At 37.3% G+C, this 23,054-nt stretch overlaps 1 protein-coding gene across 3 annotated transcripts in view; it reads right to left on the bottom strand.

Moving 5' to 3' along the window:
• The window catches only part of LOC128995008 (homeobox protein araucan-like), a 122,927-nt gene that overhangs the window by 11,484 nt on the left and 88,389 nt on the right, over positions 1-23,054 (bottom strand). For all 3 annotated transcript variants that reach the window (XR_008490942.1, XR_008490943.1, XM_054419874.1), the window contains one exon: positions 10,373-10,710. Coding sequence is in view for 1 of the 3 variants with exons in the window: in XM_054419874.1 (XP_054275849.1) it covers positions 10,373-10,710 (338 nt within the window). In the remaining 2 variants the exon portion in view is untranslated. The remainder of the gene's footprint in view (positions 1-10,372; positions 10,711-23,054) is intronic.

Here is a 23,054-nt window from a genome sequence, read left to right as displayed (position 1 = left end):
GTAAGCCGATATCTGATGATCACAAGTAATAGACCTTAGACATAAAAATAACTCCTTTCTCTCGGTTGATACAAATCCTCAGTAATTTTCCATTCCAAGATTACTTTCAAATCCCTTACTCTAATCCAGAGTAAATATTTTTCACAACAAATCAGTTTCACAGCCCACTCACTCCCCCTGGATGACGCATTCTTTCTATTCCCCAGTATCTACATATCCCCGGAGCTCACCCCAGGGCCGTTGGGATTTGCCCCCGTCGAGCTCGATTGTTCTTAATGTGTCGATGACTAAATCAAAATGGGTCTCTTAAAAGCCTAAACGTCCGACACTTGTCGCTCCCCTTGGATTACCCTTAATGAAATCTCCCCTCTAGGCGCGCCGCGAAAACTGAGTCCGCAGACCTTTAAATAATGCATCATTCCGATGCCTCACCCTCCCGGGATTAATTTAATTGAGGCGGTTTAAAAACTGTTTGCCTGCTTTGCTACTTGTCCGGACAATTAGAGGCTAACGTCGGCAAATTGGTAGTAATTTACGGCGATTTGTGTTTTTGCAACGCCGAGTGACGTGTAATTGTAAGTTCCGCTAAGATCCGCGTGTGACACTTGGGTTAGTTCAATAGAAGAAACACGTCGGGAATCTGTGCGTTTCTGTTTGAAAAAGCTGATCCGTTTATCGTGATATACACTAAGTAGGCATACTAGTGCAATAATTGTAGTGCTGTTGATAATAGAGCTAATTGTCGTATTTTCGTTTAGAAAATGTAATAGATTATGTTATGGATCTAGTACCTTGGAATTTAGACCTGTAGGTTATTGTAAACTGTGGCACTATACAACGTTGTCGTTGCCATTATCGTATGGCAGGAAATAGGAAAACATTTTTGAAATTGACTTTGAATACTACAAGGCGTCTTCTCATTCCTTCTAAAATCTGAAGTCTCTGTTATTTGAGAGCGTAATTTACAGCCTTTTACTCTTTCGTAAAATTACCACAAAACAAGCAATATTTTTCAAAATAGTTTAAAATATAAACTACAAGAAATGGTGAACTTCAAAACACCCTGTACAAGTACGTGGTAGAAATATTAATTAACCTGAAAAAGGCTTACAGAAATATGATCGTGTTGATCTGTTTTTTTTTTCACGAAAATACATTGCTTCATCGATAATTTCCTTGACTATTATTACAAGTCAAATTGGCGACTGCTGATCCTTAAAAATGGGATGTCTTCTTCTGTATCCAATAGTTATTTGTCAAAGCTTAACTCATAATTAATTCCTGAAACAACTTTTGCACATACAAATAATTCTCAATTACATATTAAACTTTCACAAATCTGAGCCCTTACGTGTTCCGAACATAAATTAACGAGATTTTATCACAATGTCCCTAAACGAATCTACCATCTTATCGTGCGAATCTTAATCCCTATCGGTTTCATTTTCAAAGCAAATTATTCAGGGAATAAAGGCCGGTTTATGGCCAGTTTACGTAATCTACTTTGTATAATAACCTCGCTACCTCGCCTTATCTTTGTCTTATCACGGTTGGATCGCGCATGAAGGCTGCATGGTTATATATTGTTAATTGGCCTACAAATGACACGGCTGTCTGTACACCAAGGACAATGGCTGGTAATTAAAACAGCTGTTAGTTGCATTAGTTAACTCTAGTTAGTTAGGTTAGTTGGATAACGCACCATCTACAACTACTTTCACAGCTGTTTTCTTCGATCGCTTTCTTTTTTCGATTTTTGTTATGGTTTTCAAAGGGGAATTGTTATTTGAATATTTTATTTTATTTTAACAGAACGCTAAAGCTAAAGTGGTTACAAGTAATTTCATGCTACGACAATTTGTATTTTTCTATAGATCTGATAAAAACCTTTCGAAAGTTTGACTCTAGGGCCAGTTTCACTATTTGGACTATTTATACTGCGTATCAAACGAAGATCGACAGTAGAAAGCAATTTCAGGTCAGGGTTTAAGATATACTTACTTATGGTGAATTTAAGGACGAATTAAATAATAGTATTCCTTTTCATGGAATAAAATCCAAACACCTAAAAAATGTGGATGTGCCAGAGATTGAACCCACTTCTCCCGTACATAAATCAGAGATACGAACCACTAACAACAAACCCCAAATAATGTCTGGAAAGTCATGGTCATATTTATCATCGCAGATTTAAATAACATTGGAATTATTCGAACTTGCTTTAAGTGTATTTGACATTATAAAAATCCGCATATGAAACGGGCAGAAGCAACTAGGTTTGGCTGAATGATTGTAATATAGCAATGGGATGCATTGAACAATATTGTTTTGCTGATAACATACTAAACGTAACTCCAAAGCTGCACGGGTCTTGACAGTATCGCAAACAGAACATGGAACGAGCAGTAGATCGTCGGTGACAGTTATTCATGAGATGTCAAACATATGTGAGAACTCTGAACCGCCAATCGCGTCTTGCGCTTAATAAGTGAGCTTCTAGGAAATTACTTGCGCAAGATGGCGTCGACCACTTGTCCAATGCGAAACGAGCACCTTGCTAGGGTAACTACACTGCAAGACGAGGTGTACGTTGTTTTACATAGCTAAGTACCTGGGGGCCGAGCTTTGTCTGAGCGAGCACCTTGCTAGGGTAACTACACTGCAAGACGAGCTGTACGTTGTTTTACATAGCTAAGTACCTGGGGGCCGAGCTTTGTCTGGGCGAGCACCTTGCTAGGGTAACTACACTGAAAGACAAGGTGTGCGTTGTTTTACCTAGCTAAGTACCTGGGGGCCGAGCTTTGGGCGAGCACCTTGCTAAATGTGTACGTTATTTTACATAGCCAAGTACCTGGGGGCCGAGCTTTTGTCTGAGCGAGCACCTTGCTAAATGTGTACGTTGTTTTACATAGCCAAGTACCTGGGGGCCGAGCTTTGTCTGGGCGAGCACCTTGCTAAATGTGTGTCACGTTGTTTTACATAGCCAAGGACCTAATTGTTCTTCAGTTCTCTATTTGTAATTGGTTAGTATGACAAAGTACTGGGATAAGGTGAAAGTGCACGTCGATTATACAATATATATCCAATTTTGCTTAAAAATATCATTTTGTTAGTTTTTAGTAAACAAAATACCCATCAAACATTACGGTACATTACAGCAACCTTTTCCGTATAGGTAATTTTCTATTTAGCCTACTACTACTGTAGTTATTTCCAATGAGAAATTGTAAGAGTAAATTCATTACTTTTACTCCAGATAACGTTAAATTGTAAAAAGTGAATATTAATCTATTCTTTTACTAGTCAGTAACTATAAATAATGTTTTACATGTACGCTTGTCTATGTTCAAACGACGTTCATGGTAATCACCCTAGTATGGTTTTTCCAACAGAAAAAATGTTCGATTTGAAACCAAATTCTAATAAAATTTTGGAAAAATCCAATCGCAAAGCAAACATTCTCTAATTGTATCATTAAGGTAGAATCGATAAGTAATTATGTTTTTACGTCTGCGTTTTTCCGATAAACCGTGAGAACTGAATAGAAACGTTTTGCCAGTCACGTTGCCACATAATTATATAAAATGTTGATAGACGTAAATATAATTAAACATTCATGGGAATGGAATTTGGTATGATTGTTTTTATTCGTTTGTGAAATTTCGTATTGAATAACCGCAAATACAGGATTAAGCAAACCGCTCAGATTTGTGGGTGGTTTACTGGGAACAACACAATCAATTAAGAATTCAACAAAAATCATCACTGCCTGCTTTATTTGAAAAGCTACACTGATCTAGTCGTCCAAGTTAGAGAATTTCGAGCTAAACAAAACCTCAGCGGATTTTAAAATCCGATCGGGGTAAGAATGTTTCGATATTTTTAATTAATTCCGGGAAAATATACTATCCCTTTAAACTAAAATCTATCAATAGATTGAACACCTACATTTGCAAGTGCAATTACATTTGTAACATTTTGTATCAGGAGTTTCCAGTTTCTATCATAGTAAAATCCATCATAATGTTTTCGGATTTTTTACATGATCAACTGATTCACTAGTGAATTAAGTCCCTTTGGATTACAATCTGTTTAAATTTATTAATCTCAAACCTCCACAAGTTCAATTAAACCAGGGACCATTTTGTACCAATCCCGCCTGGGAGCGCATCAAGCCCAGGAGCGGACATCATTTTCACGCTTCTTTTCCCGCCATAATTTCCCTCCTTTAATTGCCAGAGCGGGCGATGTGTAATGAATTGCTCAGTAATTGCAATAATTAAATCGCTCTCTTCGCTCAACTAGGCGCTCTAACAGGCACGGAACGGCCCACCCACGGTAACTATGGTAACTATGGCAAATCGTCGTTAACACCCCATAGTGTACTGTAGTTTGTACCTAATGGCTTGTAGCGTGAATCGCTACAGTTTCAGAATGCAAACATTGTACACTGGTGGCAAATCTAACTGAATGATGTACCATTGATGTGTAAAGTACATGATACATGGGATCGAGAAAATAGTCAAGTAAACACATTCAGGAAGACAAAAAAAAAACACAAATTGAAATGCTGTCGTCTCGCTACAAATTTGGTACAGAAAGAATCGATGGGCAGCTTTTAAAAGTGTAACGACACAAACGTTTTAATAAAATTATTGAAGTAATATTTTGTCATCCGCTAAAGAAAGTGTAAAAAACTAAATATTTGAGGTAGAGTTTACTTTTTGTATTTACATGTATTATTCAAACTTAGGTCAAAGGTAAGTCTTTGGGAAACGCAGCAAAACAGAAATTGCATCGACTATATGTTTCTTTCTTTATTGTCAAATTACCTATACAAATTAGAGTGTTCATTAAATTTATCTCGAAATAAACACGTTTCCTTAAAACTATTACCGACAGAACATCACTCCGACTACAAAATTTAACTTCAAACAAGAAACAACAAACTAGCGACAAATATAAACGAAAACCATATTAGATAAAACATACACCCTAGGTGTTTACATTCACCTATTTTTGTCTTTTAGCACTTTACAATCAGTTGACGATGTGAAGTAACAAAACACGAAACACATGAGTTAACGTGTGTCCATGGATGTGGATTGCACACGCTCGTCCAATCGCTGTTATAGTTGCAACAATCGATATACAGTTTACATTTCATTCCCGATAATATCTCAATTACCTATGCACCGCGTGATACTTATCTAGTCTGCAATTCGGTTGCGACACCCGACTATCGATTCTTCGATAACGACGATGTCTGTCATCTAAAGCTATGATATTAAACTTATTATCATTATTAGTTGACAATTTTTGGTTGATCGCAAACACATTTTTTAGATAGTGAGTATATTTTTTATTATTGCCCTGCAATGATTCACTTATAACAGAAAAAATGTGTTTGGTATAAAAATTACTCAGATTGTTCCATTGTTTCTAACGTAGATCATGTATAATTCATTCTTGAATATGTTATTAAGTAATAAGCCTAGGTGGAGGTTTTGATGTTACAACAAATGTTCTATGAAACTGAGCTGCTCCTTCAGTAGCATAAAAGAGGAAATTCATAATTAAGATTTACTTTATATACGCAAATTTCATTAGTTGTTCTTCAAAAAAGTTGTAGTTTCAAAATTGTTCTTATTTTGCGTTTGTTTATCATTTACTCTCTCATAATATCAGAAAGTAAATTCTCATTTTTCATTTGGATTTTTTTTATGAAAACCCATAAAATAACGAAAAACTTTGATATAATAAACCCGCTCGAACGATTTTGATTGACATTTAGTATTTTATAGTTATTTAACCCCAAATAAAACTATACAAACGGTATTGCTGTAAAAATACGGTTAAAAGCTGCAACTTTGCGATTTTCCTAATACAAAAAATTCAAATTACTCCCACCACTTACCCATAAGGGTTGTTGACAAGCTAATGGGAGAAATTATGTCAGATTACTGATACTATTATTTTCATTTGGTTTGCTTTTCAACGCCATGAATTTTTCATGTTTTTAAGGGAAGGATTTGAATCGAGGTTTTATTACTATGTTATGTGAAACTAGACATTATTATTTTTTCTATATTACGTCGATAGTTTGTTAGGACCGAAGCAACAGCCTTCAAACTTGAGTACAGTATAGGCTACTTAGACAGTAAACATCCAATTTTAATACATATAATGTATACAAACGTTTTAAAATCATTGTGTAATGAATATTATAGGTCGGCCGCTTAGAAAACGACCTCCTCCAGCATTGGTTTAGCATGAGCGCGCAGGTCGTTTTCTAAGCGGCCGAACTATAGTATAAACACTAATCTTTTGACCGCAGTTTAGCCCATTCAACTTGTTCCAAACAGCTGACAATCGTACGAGAGAAACCAAGGTCGACAAGACGAATCAGTCTCGGGTTTCAACCGAATTGATGTTTTCACACCGATCTGAAATCTAAACTGTAGCAAAATGTGGATTGATCTCCATCCAGCGGACATAACCTTTTGTTAACTTGATAGTCAGTTTGTAATTTCAGCTCAAGCAGTGAGCGAGACCCAAGGTTGGACGGCGTGAAAACTCCTTTCTACCTTCATTACAATATGTGCCTGATTATATGCATACTTTACATTTCGTGCCGTACTGCCTGTTGTGCCGTGCCTTTGTTAACCTTTGACTTATTGTCTCATCTGTTGTCTCTGTTTCAACAGGGATATTATTTGTGTTGTGTAATAAATTGATTTGTAGCCTTAGCGAAACTTGTATGAATCATCTAATAGGATTTATTGTTTCTTAAATGTTTACGTATAATTTTTCCATTCGATTCCATTAGGTGTGGAAAATCTGAAGATTTGTTTACAATTTTCTTTTTTTTGAGCTGATGAGTCACTTTCATTTTGTACTAAAATGACTGTAGGTATCATAAGGGTCGGGAGACATAATACGTAAATTATTAATTATTAACTTAACCTCTGATACCTTGGCACAAGTATAGTTGTGGACAGTGTATCTCCGGACCAGGAAAAGGAGACCTACCTGCCTCTACTATTGTGGAGTTGCCCGACCGACCGACCCTAATTAATGTCGCTTGGCTGGGCTCAACGAAAACAACAACTAGATACCCAATACGATAAACTTAAGTTAATTTATTTACAAAAATTATTAGTGTTGATTATCATATCATGTTATGTTTTGAAATGTCGATTATTTTGATACTAAATTTGATGTAAATCGGCCAATTTTGACCATTTGTGCCGCCAAACTAGTTTTTCTTTTAAAAACTAATTTTAATAAAAAATGAAAATTGAATATAATTTACATCAAAGCGTGAACATATGGAGGAATAACAAAATACGTAAGTATGAATGTATTAACATTTTATTATATCATAACCAAAATAAATAGATCGTTTGAATACAAATTTGAAAATATAATTTTAATCAGTAACTTGATTAACTGTGCAATATTTCTCTTATTCTAAATTTATCAAAATGCAAAGGCACAAAGTACGAAAAACAACACGACATAAATTAAAACATAGAGCACAGTGTGAAAGTTGTAGCTAAAATTTAACTAATACTAAATAGGCATACCGCATGTGAAATATAATGTAAAATTAAGCAACACAGAAAACGTGATTCTAAAATGTTATTATTTTAACAACAAAACCGCAATTTTAGATTATTTTGTAAATATAGTACAATAAAAAAAGTTACATAGTATACTATTTATGATTTAAAAGTTTTCTTGAAACCAGCTATTCATTCAAACGAGCTATTTATTTTGGACGGAATAAAACGTTAATACAATCATACATAGGCATTTTGTTATCCCCCCATATGCTCACGCTTTGATGTAAATTATATTCAATTTCCATTGTTTATTAAAAATTAGTCTTGAAAAGAAAAACTAGTTTGGCGGCACAAATGTTCAAAATTGGCCGATTTACATCAAATTTAGTATCAAAATAATCGACATTTCAAAACATAACATGATATGATAATCAATACTAATAATTTTTGTAAATAAATTAACTTAAGTTTATCGTATTGGGTATCTAGATGTTGTTTTCGTTGAGCCCAGCCAAGCGACATTAATTAGGGTCGGTCGGTCGGGCAACTCCACAATAGCAGAGGCAGGTATGTCTCCTTTTCCTGGTCCGGAGATACCCTGTCCACAACTATAGTAATCTTTTAGGCATTTGACAAATTTTGAATATCTTCTGCTTCTTCATTTTAACTTTTTCACACTATAGAGGGAGTTGAAGTTTTTACTTCCTTAAGTTTTTTTTTAAATGAGGTGATTCCTACTCCTGTTCCATTATAATTCAAACTCTCCTTTAATCATAAAACTAAATATTTTGAACTCACGATACTTTTTTACCAAATAAGGTTTTGACCACACGAAACACTGCGCAACTTCTTAGCGTAACACGTGATGACGAAAAAGCGACGTATCTTCCCTGAACCGAAGTCTATGATTCATTCCAGCGAAGACGTATAACACTTGACACTTTCAGACGACAAAAATCACCCTCATTAATGCTGGATATCATATATTATTTGTCGGACGCAAAACCGCCGAGAATGCGATGAGGCGCCGCGCCGACAATGGCGCAGAAGACGAAGGCGCATTTTTTACACGTCATGTTCAATTTAAGAATCCCTGTCGTCGTGCCATTTGTTTTATGTATGAACGCCTCGCTGTTTTTGCTCCGCGTCTCGTTCCCATAGCGAAAGTTGGGTGCTCTTTTTGTCCCGTCGTCTTCTTCACGTGCCCGACCCCTTTCTACCATGACAACAGTTCGTGCAGCGATTGCTGCAATGTATACTAGATCTTGTTTAAGCAACGATTGGCTTTAAACAGTATGTTTGTGGGTGTTTGAGAAGGGGGTTTTTATTTTGGAAAGTATTGGGACGACTTGAGACTCGAGTCCATCTAAACATCTTCGTGAACATGTTCCATGGTGACTACTGAAGAGCTGCAATGATTTAAACCTTTGCAATGACTTTACATTTTTCGTCATGGTTTTTCATAGAGATCAGAGTAAAAGGATAGTGTTCTGACTACTCCAGGGTCAGAACTGCATAAACAGTAATGCCTGAATAATCACCTTCACGCCTAATAACTTCTGAGAGAACAATATATGATGACCAATGCAAAAGCTGGTCAGAATCCTAACCCATTTACTTAACACTCTACAATTTAAATGAACTTAGAGAGAAACATTAGAGCGTTATCACCATATTATTGTCCCTGATAACAATTGATTACTGCACTGTTTTTCCTGTAATTTTCACACGTTTCTTCAAGGTATGAATAAAGAGTGAAGAGGCTCTGTCTGCTATAGATAAAATGAAGCCTCAACAGGGCAAAAGTAGTGTCTGGATTCTGGATTGGGCTTTGATTGCCAACAAAGACCAAGTGGACTGAGGTTTTACTAGATGTTTCAAATAGGATGTTCTATTTTATCGACAGTTTTCATAGTGAATGTATTGAATTAGGTTGTCAAATGTATTGAGGATTAAGACTGACCTGAGGATTCTTGCCACAGACAAATAATATTCACGTTGAATTATTGCAGTTTGATATGCCTAAGTTAGATTCATGATTAATTTGAAATTGTGTTTTCTGCCAAGAATGGCAAGTTATAAGCGTCTGGGCCTCTGATTGGCTGCACTTGTCACCAGTCCTGGTACTTGGGAACAAACGGCCTGGCAACGACGGTAATTGCTCACTTACGCCAGAAATAACTCCAATTTACTCTTAATTCCGTTAATTTTCTCACAACTATTACCTCAAGAGGCTCAGAATGCGTGCGCGACTTACGTAATTAACATAAGATGGATAATTAAGGCTATAAAGATTGTAAATGGATAAACAAATGGACGCTTACAATGGGTGGTTAGACAAGAACTTTATAATGTTCCTGAAGTACTCTTTGTATATGTTTCATGGGTTCGCTATATGGTGCATGTATAATAAACACGTGTAGTGAGTTTCCATTGCGAAATTATTTCATTCAAAAGAGTTGGCAAATGGCCAAAACATTACTGTTCATTTCGACAACTTCTACTTCTTCGGTCGTTATTTTGAGAAGGAATTATTCAGTTTCAGAAACGTATTGAAGATCTCTATTTAAGCACACATGTATTGTACTCTTGTCACTGAAAAGATCCAGATCAAGCGTTCTAATTACTAAAACTGTATCTCGTGATCGGATGTTGATGAAATTTGATGCAATGAACAGATATGCGTGTACTTCTTTTCTTTGAAAGAAAGCATGCTTAATTTTCAAGATCTTTTTGACTGTTTGAAAATCATCTAGCTTATTTTGATCCACAGCCCTCACCCCACCTACCACCTTACAACATACCTTTCCCCATCCGATGGTCCTTCATCTTATCATCGTCCATCATCAGGTCATCTTTGCTCTTGTCATCACAGTCTGAGATGATGGCGTCGTCATCATCGTCCGTCTTGTTCTTCGGCTCCCACGTCATCTTGTTCTCCTTCTTCAGTCTCCGTCGCGCGTTGGCGAACCACGTCGACACCTGCGTCAGCGTCATCTTGGTGATGATCGCCAACATGATCTTCTCGCCTTTGGTCGGGTAGGGGTTCTTCTTGTGCTCGTTCAGCCACGCCTTCAGTGTCGCCGTCGACTCTCGCGTCGCATTCTTCCGCCGCGCCGCCAGGTCGTAGCTCGCCCCGTACCTGGAAAATAGTTCCGAATTATTAGTTATATGGTGCATGAAGAAAGTTTGAAGTAGTCTTGTAGGTACAGGGATTGTAAAACGTGTTTGATACAGCTTCTTGATTTGAGTTGACGTTGAACAAACAATATCGTAATTTACTTCGCTTTTTCTTCAGTGTTTTATTGCTTTTTGAAAATTCAAAGTGACATGTCTGGCCAAGGGATGCGCGGAACTTCTACACTAGATACCTGGATTCAAATCTTACTGTTTGCCAAAAGATTTTAGCAATGCCATAGTGGTGTAACCCGGGGGTTCAAAGCTAATCCAAAGCCATGAGATATAAACAAAATATTAAGAAGTATTTCTGCATGAGGACTCCCTTAAAAAAAAAAAAAATAAGCGATTAGTGTTTTATTCCCATTTTAGGATCGTGAGTCCAGAATAATGTAAATTTTTGCTGAAACCCTCTGGGGAAATTTTGCAATGAGCTACTTCTGTTGAATGATGATTATTTACTTCGTGTAAGAGTAAAGTTTTCTACGTGTAAGAAGTATTTGTATGGGTATACAAAGTTACAGAGCCACGATGTTTTTTGTTACTATTTCATCACATAAACACTGTTTTTTATTAAAAGCGAAAGACATGTGTGGAAAAATGACAATAGCATTGTTAAGGGCTTATGTAGACTAGTATTTATCTTATGATGCAACAGTAAAGCACCACTTCGAGTGTTGACCTCACGACGTGCTGGCGTTTCTTTTTCCCATTGTGTCTGAAACTGTTTCAAAAGTGAGTGATTAAATTACGATATCTTTAGTCGCATAATTAAGTTTAGTTTATTTCAACGCGATAAAGCAACACCATGTTGAAGAGCGAAGCACTCCATAAATGCGAGGTTTATACGCGGTGTCTAGTCATTAGGTTCAAAGAACACCATAAAAACCACCATAAAGCGGAGCCATAAGAAAGACATAAATGACGCCATAAAGTCCGCATTTGTTTAATCTGAGGACGCAACGCGCGGACTGGATACGAGTGAATTTGTATTTGTATGTATTTAGAGATTGAGTCAATGTCAATGCGATATGGTGATACTGAAAGTATTGCACCGGTACAATACTGTATACGTTATGTTTCAAGCTTACTATAAACGAATCTTGTAAGTATTAAAACTGTAAGTAGTCAAAAACTGTATTGAGACCGTGTTAAGTAAAAGAACCAGATTGGCCATAGATTTTTTATCCCAGGGATATTTGTTACAGCGTAATTCTAAATCGTGTAAATGATATCAAGCATTTTTTTTTTGTCTGTTGGTTTTTTTGTCACAATCTTAAATCGCATAAAACTACTTGTACAATTTAGTAATTTAGTGTTAATTACTAAAAATGTAACTTTCAAAATGGGTTTATATGTTTAACTATTAATTAATTACCATTCCGCTTAATGGAAGGTTCCCCTTTAACTTGAAGAATTCTGTAAAGAAAAAAAACTGGGAAACTTTTACAATAAATCGAGGAGGAATTCCAAAGAGGGTCTGGGAATGTATACCATAAAAGGCAAGAGCTGACTTATGTGGCCGTGGTGTAGGGACAAATCGTAGAGGAGCATGCACGGTGCACGGGGCATGCACGAACACTCAGGAGTGCTCACGAGCATCGCGGTGCTCACTGCTCACTGCTCAGTTAGTCACCGCTACCGCCTCCACTATGGGTCATCCCCGTTATTTATGTGGGGACGCTGAGAGTTGGAGGATATTTATATACATGAGTCACCAAAAGGGTTGGAGGTTTTGTTTTGTTTCTGATGTTTTGGTTTGAGGTCTATTGGAATCTTGGTTTTTGAGCTAAATGTTTATTTTATTTGAGTTAGTTCAGTATTTTCAAGAGTTAAAAAGTTGTATGCTTCCAAACATGAGTCACTGTTGTAGGGACTGAAGATTTTTATATTTATAAATATATACACAGATTTTTAGAGTGTTTTAGTTTAGTGTTTCGAAATACTTTCCAAGCTGCGTTTCAAATGAATACGTCATCAGCGTTATCCAAAGAGTTTATTGAATGTATTCTAAAATACAAGTCGAAAAACTAATGTAGGATATTTTTACTGCCCTTAAGATTTGTGTAGGCACCTTATGAAATCTATATATTTTTTAAAGACGGTTATTTTATTCGTACGTTGCTTATGAAGTTTATTTTTTTGCATAAGTGCATACAAGTCGTTATACACAATACAATAGTAAACCGTCAGACCTTACTAGGTCAATTTGCTATCCCTCGATCAATTGCACAATTATCAATTAATTAAGATGGAGACGCAACCTATCTGCGAATATTTCTTTAATTCACAGTTTTAAGAAAGAAACCCCGTTTTTGATTACACGGAACGCTGTTGTAGGATACTAAACTGAACTCTTAGTTATTTTATGTATCTTCATTGTTTGTACGGTGAAATATAATGATGTTTCCGGCTATGACAGCCATAGCAGGTAGCTTGGTACCGTACTCGCTAGCGTGTCGTCCCTCTACCGTAGTTCAGCGTATTTATGACAATACCCCTTGTTTTACGTATCTTCGTATTTTTTCAACGCGCGTGTTTCCCTCGCATTCACAATTCTCTGTTTAGCCTGTCTCCGGTGATGCATGGGACATTACATTGAAATACTATTGGGGGGAACTGCCTACGTCAGGTCTCCTGCCAGATGTGGGACTGGGATTGTTAACTGTTGAAATGTATAAATCAACATGTGTCACTGGTTTATAGTAACAAATAATAATTTAGTTTAGAAATTGAAAAATAATAATAACAAAGTAACTATTATACAAATGACATATTGGTCTTGGAAATATTTATAATCATCCAATGTATAATGTTTCTTGTCTACTGTGATTTTTCAACATACAGTATGATTTAAATTAAGGCATCAATGGGTTTCAACTTTTTTTGTGTAAAAGTTTTATGAATTGATTATTTTATACTCCTTTGTACTGTACATGGAACTTCCCCACAGTTAAAAAAGTAATAGTGGAGGTAAATGACTCCTCCTTTTTTCATTGGACATTTTTATGATGAGAAGTAGATGATTTCTTATTCTTAAACCATCCATTAGGCTATGTTGTTTATTTTAGGTGTTTATTTGGTTATTTTATTGGTACTGAATAAAGAGGAAGTGAGTATTTATTTCTGTGTGAAGTAGATGGAAGTAGTTTACACTAATCCTTTGGGTCAGCAAATTTCTAGACGTCACCGACCAACGTCTTAAAAGATTCGATGACCCAGAAAGTCCTCGAATCCTAAACAAGCCCAGTAAATTCTGGATGAACGAAAAATCCGACTAACAATTCTCTTGAGCTTTACGATGTGTTAACTTCAAATTCACATCATTAGTTTACACAAAACCTTGAACAAATGTAGCGCGCTATCCAACAAACAATCCTAGATAGACATCAAGCGCTCCACACTTGCCAGATGTATAGTCCCACCCTAGACTCCGCCGCTGATTCAATATGGAAATCGAACGCCTTTATATGCACCCACGCCCTCCAATGGCCCTTTTATTGAGTCGGGTGACGGCTTATTTCGCGGCAAACAAACCGCCCTCGCCGCGCCAATAGACGGTTATTTACCGGGTAATCCCGTGATCCGGTAGTCACTGGATCCTCAAACGATTGTTGTCAGTGTTTAATAATGAGTGCTGACTTGTGAGCAGGGTTTGATTGAGAGTTGTATTATTCCGGTTGGTTATTCTCTAATGATTGAAGTTCCACGATTGTGAGTACTTTTGAGTTTTGAAGTATAATGTAGAACGTTATTGGTAGGGTATCAGGGTGCTTTTTGCTCTTGCTTATGTGTCATGAAGTTCGGGTTTAATAATATTTACCAATACAATTTTTTTCTTACGTGTTGTACAATTGATATTTTATCTCACTAATTTTTTGTTTAGTTACTTTTATAACGTCATAAAATGAAAAGTTAACTGCGTTTCGTAGTATTGTATCGGACAAGTAGTTTTCTTATTTTATAAAATCAGTTTGATGATTTTAATGCCAGGGCTTATAAATTCTTCATTTCTGCATTCATGAGTTGTGAAGTCCTTTGGACATTAGACGTGTACATGATACAATCAGGTAATCATTTGATTTTTGTTGCGTACACTTTGTATGATGGAAGCTAACCTATTTGTGTACACCTCATATAATTTATGTGTACCTACACATTTAATATAAGAGTTGCGTCAAATAATACAGTAAATATACCGTACTATGTACACGTTCAGCAAGCCTACCTCATCACATACACTGTTAGTACAACGTGTACTTGACACATGTGAGAGGTTCAGCCCATTGTATGCCTACAGTGTACACGTGGTGCAGTAAGCCTACCTCGTCGTGTACACTGTATGTGCAACATGTACACAACACATGTGAGAGGTTCACCCCATTGTACCATGTACACGTGGTGCAGTAAGCCTACCTAGTCGTGTACACTGTATGTACAACGTGTACACAACACATGTGAGAGGTTCATCCCATTGTACCATGTACACGTGGTGCAGTAAGCCTACCTCGTCATGTACACTGTATGTACAACGTGTACTTGACACATGTGAGAGGTTCACCCCATTGTACAGTGTACACGTGGTGCAGTAAGCTTGACTCGTCGTGTACACTGTATTTACAACGTGTACACAACACATGTGAGAGGTTCACCTCATTGTACCATGTACACGTGGTGCAGTAAGCCTACCTCGTCGTGTACACTGTATGTACAACGTGTACACAACACATGTGAGAGGTTCACCTCACTGTACCGTGTACACGTGGTACAGTAAGCCTACCTCGTCGTGTACACTGAATGTACAACGTTTACCCCATTGTACCGTGTACACGTGACGCAGTAAGCTAAAGCCTACCTCGTCATGTACACTGTATGTACAACTTGTACACGACACATGTGAGAGGTTCACCCCATTGTACTGTGTTCACGTACAGTAATCCTACCTAGTCATGTACACTGTATGTACAACGTGTACACAACACATGTGAGAGGTTCACCCCATGGTACCGTGTACACGTGGTACAGTAAGCCCACCTCGTCGTGTACACTGTATGTACAACGTGTACACAACACATGTGAGAGGTTCACCCCATTGTACCGTGTACACGTGGTGCAGTAAGCCTACCTCGTCGTGTACACTGTATGTACAACGTGTACACAACACATGTGAGAGGTTCACCCCATGGTACCGTGTACACGTGGTGCAGTAAGCCTACCTCGTCGTGTACACTGTATGTACAACATGTACACAACACATGTGAGAGGTTCACCCCATTTAACCGCGACACGCTGGCTTGGGACCAATAAACCCCAGTCAAGATGGCGGACTACCACTCTCTAGATTGTTTTTCTCCAAGCCCCTGTTTTCCCCAATGTTGCGACCGCTCTCTGGGGACTCTCTGTGTAAACACTCCACCTGTATCCACATTTTATTTCCTTATTTTCGTCTCGCCGAGATGTTACTCTTCTTATTGGAAGTATACATTTCTACCTATCTGTTTTTTATTAGATTTATTTTAAGTGACCACAGAATCAGGTCTAGATGGTTTAATAAGGATAGGTAACGTTGTTTTGCTAGATATATTCTTATATTTTAATTTAGACAAGTGACGTGACTAAGGTCTGCCATATCTTGTATTTTGTCGTTGATTGAATGGAGAATTCTGTAGTAAGCAAATTTTAGTCACTATATTACATAAACTTTTGTAACAAACACTTTAGAAAGTGATTTTTAAGATGAGTGAACATTGAGGAAATTACTACTGCACTACTCTCGGCCATTAAATTACGATGAATAACGCAAGAAATCGATTGGATTGTATGTTAAAAACCACCCGTGTGTTTTCATTTCATTAGATAAGTTAACTACTGTACAACATAATTTAGTTTAGTAGTACTGTAAAACTATTCTGACTTAAAAACAATATTCCAAGGAAACAATATAACTTAATTAAACAAAATAGCCAAATAAAGTACTCGATGTGGTAGTGTGAACTGTAGCAGGTGGAGAGTCGAAGGTGGAACACTGAGTGACACGACGGATGTGCGATCCAAAGATAACCGGCAACAATTTTACATCATTAACGTCCAAACAAAACAGTTATAATTAAGCGTCGCCGGGAGCCGCGCATAATCCATGCAAATTCCCAATCATATTTACGACGTGGCAACAACCCGAGACGGTTATAGGGGAAGATCGCACATAATGGGCATCTCCTGATAATCTCTGGATACATAATACCTCGCTAATTATTACGGTATGGCTCTATCTGCGCATATTTAAATAAATAACGCGTTATACCTAATTAATTTGCGTTATTTATGGCCGGGGGATTAATTGTTGGGCGAGCGGTTACAATTAAACGGATGGCCCCGGTGTTATAAATCGGCTCTAATGGTTTTTGGCTTTCTCTGTCGTTAACTGTTTATCTGTTTTTCAATTAATTGCGGAACACGTTTTGGTTGTTGAGATTCTGGTTTGGGATGTTTGGGATGCCCAGGGCTCGTTGGTATTGTTAAATGTATCGGACCTTAGTGTTTAAGTTAAAAATTGGTTTAATTTACAATCAAAGAGTGTGTTATGATAAATATTTTCGCAGTAAGAAGAAAATAAACAAATAAACTGTGAAAATGTTACGGTGCACGTACCCAAACTATAGGTACACTGTATGACTTAAAATTCACAGAAGATATTTACTAATCTTTAAATTCATAAAAACCCCATTTTCTGTATTCCTCTTCCACTGTTCGCTCACCCATCAGATACATTTATGTACGTCACTAAACATATATCTGATTGTCTCTTGTTTTACTTGGAATCAACCCCGAGACTCAACAATCGGAAACGCAATCTCATCCCTTTCATCAGCCTTGTGGAACCAGCAAGTTGCGCTGTACCCCCCCCCCTCACCCCTCCACCCCCTGTAGCATTGTTGTGCCGGAAGGGTTGAGAGACTCCGACTCCAGGACGCTGTGGTAACTATGACAACAAAGAGCTTGTTACAGCATCGATCTAATACCCCCCCTCACCCCACACGGCTGCGGTGCGCTACCGTACGCGATACATTATTTATAGGGAAAAACAAATAGAGCTTTCAGAAGAGTCTGTCACGATGTCAGGGTGTTCGCCTTGATTTGCTGTTTTGTGACGTTTGATGAAAAACGTCACGCTAATCCGCGCGTCTCGCGTAAAGCTTTTTACACGACGGAAAAAAGCGGAATGGGAATTAGCGATGTGTTATTCATCCTTTTGTGACTTTGTTCTTTTGTTTCCATATTTATTTTGCGATTTTTTTCTACTTATGTGAATTTTAAGATGGGGATGATTCGTAATGTATTTAGTGATAAAGGCTGTTCACTATGGAATTTTCAAATTTCCAATTATGGAGAAATACTTTTATACGAGTTTTACGAGGTTTTTGTTTTGTATCGTACTTTGTGATAACACGGAAATGTTAAATTTGCAATGATGGTCAAGGATTATAAAAAAATGTTCGTGTCAGAAATTTATTACGAGAAGACCTTTTAGAAATCGGAAATGAAACCAAGTAAAATGATCTAAAAGTAAATTCGGGTCCTACAAATTTACAGCGCTAACAATTAAACTATTTGCAATCCAACCCAAAAGCCGATATAGTTCAAAACCATCAAACACGGTCCAACCCAGGGAAAATTTCTCCCCGGCTTTATTAATGATGGTGAATAGAGTGGGGCCGGCGAGCGGCGTTCGATTAATAACGCACGCGCTGGAAAACTAATGGAAGCATTAGAGGGACTAGATCGCGTTCACACCATCGTCCGGTTATTGTTTTGAAATAATCTCCCCCGTCAAAATTTGGACAGGTAGAATTTGTTATTTAGGTGAATTTCCGGAGCCCCACCTGCTCGGTCCGAGCACCGCCGGTCACCTGTTTATGCTAATTCGCTCATAAACCGTATTTTTAGGCAGTTTACCAATTAATAGTAATTTATTCAGCATATCAATTGATGGCCGTTCATGAAACTGTTCAACATGTGCTTCTATAATTTCATCTCTGATAAGATCGCGCGATTAGGTTAATACTCTCGTTGGTTTCGACGGTCGATATAGGTTTTTTAGGTTGTAAAAGTTTTGAATTTTAATTCGGTAATGGGCCTTGTTTTCTTGGTGGATTGCTACAGTGTACGCGTGATGTAAATGATCAACGTTTATGCAATTCTTGTTGGCAATGCTTAATACAGTGTTCAACATGGTATAGCTGCACTGATGGAGTCATTATGTCATTCGTCCTCAGAATTGTTCACTAAAAACATCTCAGGTATCGACGTTTTTTAAACGAATATATAGACTATAAATAATTTTTTGTATATAATTTATGCCTTTGAAACGGAACATTTGAGTAGATACTGTGCAACACAAATCCAACAAGTTAGTTCGCAGATTCTTGAAAATTGATACAAACTCTGAAATCACCAAAACTTCTCAACGCCTGATGAAAATTCGCAACCACGAATATAACAGTTACCGTTACACTTCTCAAAATGCACAATTGCCACGAGAGACAGAGTAGCAATTGTGGAAGAAACGAAAACGACAACGAGTCGCCGTTTAAACAAATCGCTTCACAAACTAGTGGGACCCTCCCACCCCCGCCCCTGAGGATTGCGGCAAGTCGGGGTAGGTTTGGAATCAATTCGCTCGCTCTTTGTTGAGAACAAGATTACCCGTGTCTTCAAGTAGTTGAAGCACCTGCCGTCCGCCGCGCCACGATCGACCGGTACCCGCCATTTTGAGCCGCCCCCGACAAATTGCGCGCGCTGCGCATCCCTCTTGTCGCTTCCTAACCAGAACGGTTTAACAAAATGTTTCTCCTCTTGGCTCTCGTTAATAAAAGGGATTTGTGTTTGTGATTTAAAGTTCCGATAACTCGTGTTTTCTTGTTTCCACCGTTATGAGATTAGTCGGGTCGTTTTACATGGTTTCGGATTTGTTTTGACGTCGGGGTTGTTTTCTCTTGGAGTTAGACAATATGCAATGATTGTATATGCTTGGCCAAGCTATGGAAATTCTCGGTTTTTTGTCTAGATAATGTTTACACACGAAACATAGTAACATAATTCCAAGGACTATCTTATTGCTTACTTAACATAGCAGTTCTTCTATAGTATTTTTTACATACCGCACATTTAAAATGTAACTTTCCACAAAGATACATCCTCGTCTGCAGAGCATCCAAAACATTGGTCATAAGTCCATATTAACATCACGGTCCTTCTGGATCTCCTGGCATAATGTTTACACATCTCTTGTACAAGACTCATGTCTCCAAGCACGTCGACCTCTACGGACAACAACAAACCACTCTAGACACTCAACAGAAGTAACTCTCGTTCCCACGTGACGTAGGCATATTACTTTGTCAATAATTCGTATCAGATTCAGACTAATCTGTTGTGATATAAGTGTTGGCCGGCCAATCAGCTCATCTCACCCCGCGGATGTTTTTCCTGCGGTAGGGGAAAACAGGGGATTATGGGCTGAGAATAGTCAATACCAATAATCCTCGCAGCTATGCGACCAAACAGCTACCAGGTGGCAAGTGGCGACCGTGGGAAACTAGAGTGGCTAAAACTGTCTTTGGCTCGTGTTGTAAGGGCGAAAGGGAAAGTGGAGACGAAAGTGATTAGGCTTCTAGTGGAAAACTGGAAAGAGTTTTCTCGAATAGAGAACGGTTTCTTTGAAAGATTAATCGCCTTTTAATCGTAATGTTGGCTCAGAACCACAGGGAAAATTATGACCTCATAACCAATAGTGGTTGGTAGGAGCTGAACCCAGGACCTGGGGACACAGCGCTCTATCGGCTAAACCAACCAATCCCTAGTTATGTACAATTACATATATACAACAAAACAATTAAATACCCAAAGTAAGTGTGTAGCCTATGTGTGGGCGTGGGTAGGATGTATCATTGTACCATTGCATTCAACCCCTGCCTAAAGCAAGGTTTTAACATCACAGCAAAAAATTGGATTACCTCTCTTCCCAAACTAAATTTCTCTTCAAATATGTAACTTCATAACTAACAATTTTACTTGATTTACCCTTTTATGTCATTTATTCAATTAAAAAACTTTAACTTGGATATTTGATGGTAATTATCTCAAGATTGAATACAGAGCTTTGTAACGGCTGTAGAATACAACACAAATAAACCTTTTATGTGTCACAACTGCCTAAAAATTCAACATTTTCGGCAATCACCACTCAATACTGAACTATACGTAAAAACAATCAATTACAGTTGCCAAGATTAAATGAAAGCAGGAAATTACTGTAAATTCCCAACGAAAACAAACTAAGGTCAGAATTGCGTGAGGGATGTCGCCGAAACCGAAGAGTCAAACACTACCGAGTGATGTATCTAGCGAACGCACGTATTTTCGACTTTATATTCGTTATAAACACGGCAGGCTCGGCTGGAACGGTCGGTGATCATGAAGCCAGTTACTCACCGGTCACCGGTCTAGCGGGTACCGGTAGCTCCACGCAACCGCTACGTGCAACTATTAAATCTCGCCGTGACTAACTCATTCAGAAATTAAACCGAGCCCCTTGTGTTTGGGCAAACAAACTGGATGTGTTAAATCAATGTAATAGTATTTGCGTGTGCTAGTATAAAACAGAAATAGGGTTGTAGTTGTGTTGGAGGTTAAAGTGTGACTAGCTATCAAGAAAGAGGTTCAGGCGTTGCTCCGAAAAACATTTTCTCAGAGAATCATTTTTAGAGAATAAACGCTACGAAGTATCCTCGGTTTATATTTTGTTGTTATTTCGTCACTAACATGGCAACCAATAAGGCCCATTTAATTTTTTTTTTATTTAAAATTAATTTAGTTTGTTTAGCCAATTTATAAAGGGATTCTACACATCTACATGAAAATATCTTTCATTTGGTACCAACCGCGTGTATTTGGGTCCAGTAGTATGATCAGGCTAGCTGTCATAAGTGATGCAAAATTTTTTAAGCATATAAGATTTTTGAACATAATGAAATTTAATTTTATTAAGAAGGTGGAAAACAGCTGTTTTCCCTACTAAATCCTTTTACATTAAAACAGAGTAGTGTTGGTAAAAAATATTTTAATTTTAAAACACTTCACGATTTTAAAACTTGCCATAAATAACTTCTAAATTTTTTTGTTAGTTGGCATCTACATGGCATTTTGTTATTAATAAATTGTCTACATATATTTAAATCCCCCGGAATTTTAAACCTACAATATTTTGGCGGGGAGTCGGAGGCGGCGCAAAACGCGGGAAGCCACGACTCACCTACCCAGCTATATATTCGTCCATTCGTCCCACACTAACGGGATAAGTGTGGCTCGTCTGCCAAATATTCCGATTTATAATGACAACAGAACTAGCGCGATGTCACAACAGGATGGCGCGAGCGTAACTCTGGCCACTCGTTACTACTGTTTACGACCAGATGAAAAGTTGCGGAATTTTAGTTATTTTATAACCCTTGGACATTTAGAAAGTGAATTAAGTTTATTTATTGACTTTATACTTATATGGCATTGAATAGTTTCAATTCAATGGTAATGCAGTAATGTATACAGGGTGATTTGTACTCAGTGTGACAAAATTTTTTTGATGTAAGTACAAAGTAAACGAAGTGTGATGATGCATATCAAATGTTCCAAGTCTCAAAATTAGCGTCCCAAAAAATTATTTTATGTTTTTCAAAAATAACCATGCTTTTAAACTTAATACAGCGATTTCTCAATTACCTGTATATGGTTTTGAGTAGATAATGTCATTTTCGTGTTCTACGTTAAATATTGGACAAGAATAATGGAAAATGACGGGGGATCAGTTGTAAAAACTCCATGGTAAATAGATTCAAAGATAAAAATTAAGATATTTTATAAAAATTTTAAAAAACAATGGTCCATTGCATTTTTCACACCCTGTATACAAGAAAGTGTCGGAATATGTTAAAAACTGCGCCATTTTATAAGCTTTCCAACCATATGCTATAAAATGGCGCAGATTTTAACATATTCCGACACTTTCTTGTATACAGGGTGTGAAAAATGCAATAGACAATTGTTTTTAAAATGTTTATCAAATATCTTAATTTTCATCTTTGAATCTATTTACCATGGAGTAATTACAACTGATCCTCCGTCATTTTCCATTATTCTTGATCAAAATTTAACGTAGAACACGAAAATGACATTATCTATTCAAAACCATATACAGGTAATTAAGAAATCGCTGTATTAAGTTTAAAAGCATGGTTATTTTTGAAAAACATAAAA

The sequence above is a fragment of the Macrosteles quadrilineatus genome, unplaced genomic scaffold, assembly GCF_028750875.1.
Source record: "Macrosteles quadrilineatus isolate MER2022 unplaced genomic scaffold, UCM_ALF_1.0 Scaffold_5__1_contigs__length_97177068, whole genome shotgun sequence".
NCBI classification, from domain to species: domain Eukaryota; kingdom Metazoa; phylum Arthropoda; class Insecta; order Hemiptera; family Cicadellidae; genus Macrosteles; species Macrosteles quadrilineatus.
This window is presented reverse-complemented; position numbering and strand designations above follow the sequence as displayed.